Source organism: Meriones unguiculatus, chromosome 8 (assembly GCF_030254825.1).
Source record: "Meriones unguiculatus strain TT.TT164.6M chromosome 8, Bangor_MerUng_6.1, whole genome shotgun sequence".
Lineage (NCBI taxonomy): Eukaryota > Metazoa > Chordata > Mammalia > Rodentia > Muridae > Meriones > Meriones unguiculatus.
In genome coordinates, this window is record NC_083356.1 from 26754176 (window position 1) to 26757497 (window position 3322).

General features: G+C 55.8%; 1 protein-coding gene across 1 annotated transcript; it reads left to right on the top strand.

The window, feature by feature from the left end:
• Nucleotides 1-1641: 1641 nt before the first annotated feature.
• On the top strand, nucleotides 1642-3091 carry Gpr20 (G protein-coupled receptor 20). The gene has a single exon (XM_021628874.2). It carries the CDS (start codon nucleotides 1657-1659, stop codon nucleotides 2731-2733), a length of 1077 nt encoding a protein of 358 aa, XP_021484549.1. The 5' UTR covers nucleotides 1642-1656; the 3' UTR covers nucleotides 2734-3091.
• The last annotated feature ends 231 nt before the right edge of the window (nucleotides 3092-3322 follow it).

Consider the following 3322-nt stretch of genomic DNA (forward strand, 5'->3'; position numbering starts at 1 on the left):
AGGATCCTGATGGCTGGCCTCCATCCCACCCTGGGATTCACTTCCAGAGAAATTCCATAATGTTTATTGCAGGTCTCTGATTGTGACACCCACCCAAATCCAGAGCCTGGGAAGAATCCGTAGAGAATAGTTTGTGTTACCCTCCCTGGGGTCTTTTCTTCCAGCACGTTCTTAGATGTAAAGCAAGAATCCATCAAGCGGCACCCTGCTCCTTCCTGGGAACCTTCTGTGTTTTCAGCTCTGAGACACCAGGTCCTACCCCAAGTTTCCTGTCAACCACAGAATACCTTTCCTGCTTCCTGGCTGGTACGTTGGAACCATAGGGCCATAGGAAGGCTGTACAGTTTACTCAGCAAACACTTCTGCCTAGAGGGCCTAAGGGTAAAGACCCTGTGTCCTGGGTAGCACAGAGCTCCTCCTAGAAGCCTCGGGGTGGTAGACGTCCAGGGTACGTGTGTCTGGGACAGAAGGTATTCTGGATGACCGCAGCAGGGACTGACCTCTCTGAGACTAGAGACAGAGGTGGCCACCAGCCCTGCCAGACCCCACCTTTCAAAACCCAGACTGAATCTCTCCTACTAGGAGAGACAATGGACTCTCATCTCCCATCTCCTGGGAGGGAAACTGCCACCTGAGGCCATGTGGCCAGGTCCTGAGAGTGGACAGTGCTTGGGCTGTCTACAGCAGCCAGCCAACAAGAGGAACACAAAGAGCCAGCCTATGGGTGGGGAGGGTCTTTTTGTGCGGGGGGACAACGGGAGCCAGCAATGCTTCATGTACCGCTCTCTTCCTTGCTTCTTCCCGGAGGTTCCTTTCTCCTGAAAAAACCCAAAAAATGTCCATATTTGGAGGGTCAGCCAGCTGGCGTGGGGGTGGGATCCTGTTAACCCTTCCTCTTTAAATAAAGGGATAAATCAGAGCCGAGTTAAACACTACAGCAGGAACATAAACAGCGGGTGACTCCAGCCCAGCCCCCTGCCTGCCCCACGCCACCCTGCGCAGAGTCCAGTGTTTATTTGACTCACACCGGAGGCCAGGCAGCTAGGCAGCTTCTGCTGCGACCTGCCTCCTGGCTCCAGCTCTCGGCACCCAGTCAGCCCGCTGAGCACACATTCTCCAGGGAAGGTCCAGAGTGGTGATCTGGAGCTGGCCCGTGGGGGAGGTAAGAACAGACCAGGGCCCAGAGGCTGGGGCCCTGACAAAGGGTGTGGAGCAAGCAGCTGCTAGTCTCCATGCGGCCTAGCTAGTCTTTGTCCCAGCAGAACTGGTTCATCATCCACCAGCTATGTAGCTATGTCTGCAATGCTCCCAGAGGCAATGGGATTCCAGTGGCACAGAATAGAAAAGGAAAGCACAGTAGTTAAAGGACTTGCCTGAGGAGGCGCAGCTAGGACGCGTAAGAGCTAGACCTGAACTCACAGCCCGGCCCTGGGTGTTGTCTTCTCTCTGGAGTCTGACTACAGTCCTCCGCTGCAAGGTTTTGTCTGTCCAGTGAGATGGACCTCAGGGACCTCAGCGTCTCGCTCCGTATACTCAGCTCAGTGTCTCTGTGGAATGGAGAGAGCTGGGCCATGCAAAAGCATGGGTTGGGGAATCCCGGATACCTGGGGTGACTCATCTGCTTGCTTCCAGGCTGGGGGTGCACTGACCACTGCCATGCCCTCTGCACTCTCCACGAGGCCCTGGGATGCTGCGCTCCCCAATGCCACCATGGCAGCCTGGACCAATGGAAGCACGCCAGAGACACCCCTGTTCCACCTCTTTGCCCAACTGGATGAGGATCTGCACACAGACTTCCCCAGCCTGTGGCTGGCTCTAATGGTCGTGCACGGCACCATCTTCCTTGCCGGGCTGGTGCTCAATGGACTGGCACTGTACGTCTTCTGCTGCCGCACGAGGGCCAAGACACCTTCAGTCACCTATACCATCAACCTGGTGGTGACTGACCTGCTAGTCGGCCTGTCCCTGCCCACACGCTTTGCTGTCTTCTACGGTGCCCGAGGCTGCCTGCGCTGTGCCTTCCCTCATGTCCTGGGCTACTTCCTCAACATGCATTGCTCCATCCTCTTCCTCACCTGCATCTGCGTGGACCGCTACCTGGCCATCGTGCAACCTGAGGGTTCCCGCCGCTGGCGCCAACCGGCCTGCGCCAAGGCTGTGTGCACCTTCGTGTGGCTGGCAGCGGGAGTCGTGACCCTGTCCGTCCTGAGTGTGAAGTCTGGTGGACGATCATGCTGCCGTGTCTTTGCTCTGACCGTACTGGAGTTCATGCTGCCTCTGCTGGTCATCAGCGTGTTCACAGGCCGTATCATGTGTGCACTGTCTCGGCCAGGCCTGCTACGCCAGGGCCGCCAGCGCCGCATGAGGGCCATGCAGCTGCTGCTCACGGTGCTAGTAATCTTCCTGGTCTGCTTCACACCCTTCCATGCCCGCCAGGTGGCTGTGGCACTGTGGCCCGATGTGCCTCACCGCACAAGCCTCGTGGCTTACCATGTGGCCGTCACCCTCAGCAGCCTCAACAGCTGCATGGACCCCATCGTCTACTGTTTCATCACCAGTGGCTTCCAGGCCACTGTCCGAGGCCTCTTCCACCAGCATGGAGAAGAGTTCAAACCCAGCAGTATGGATGTGGTCAGCATGCACAAGAGTTCCAAGGGCTCGGGCCCCCATCACATTATCAGCTCTGGCTCTCACACCCTCACCCAGCCTCTGACCAGAGCCATAAGGGCCTGAGCCATAAGAAGTGCTCTGCCAAGGGTCAAAGTCAAGGCTCTGGGAGGTCGCCAGCCAGGCACGTCCTGGGCCTGGCCAGCAAGTTGGTTTCCCATTGATCCATTGGATATGACTGCCCAGTATGTATTGATAAACTGAGCCCACTGTACTGTGATTGATTAGCAATGTCTGCAAAGGGTTCCAGATAGAGTATGATGGTGTGAATGCTGGATGCTTGCCTTTCCTATGGCTCTGGAGTGTCCACTGGCTACTCAAAAAGGTAGCCAGGAGCTGCTCCTAGCCACCGTTATTTTGTTCCCTGAAGATTAATGTTCTGAGGACTCCCAGAAGGGCTAAACACAACCAGAAGGGTCTCCACCACAAGCAGATGGAGAAAGAAGAGTAGAAGGTCAATGTTTGACAAGAGGGACAAGAGTGTTGTCTACAGAGAGTGGAGACACTCCAGGCCTCTGTGAACTACACACACTGGCCAGCATAGCAATACAAGGTGGCCCTCTGTGTGCCAGGGCTTGGATATCTGGTTGACACTTGAACTGTTGCAACCCCAAAAGAAGAAGCTAGTTTTAGTTTTATCCTTTGTGTGTGTGTA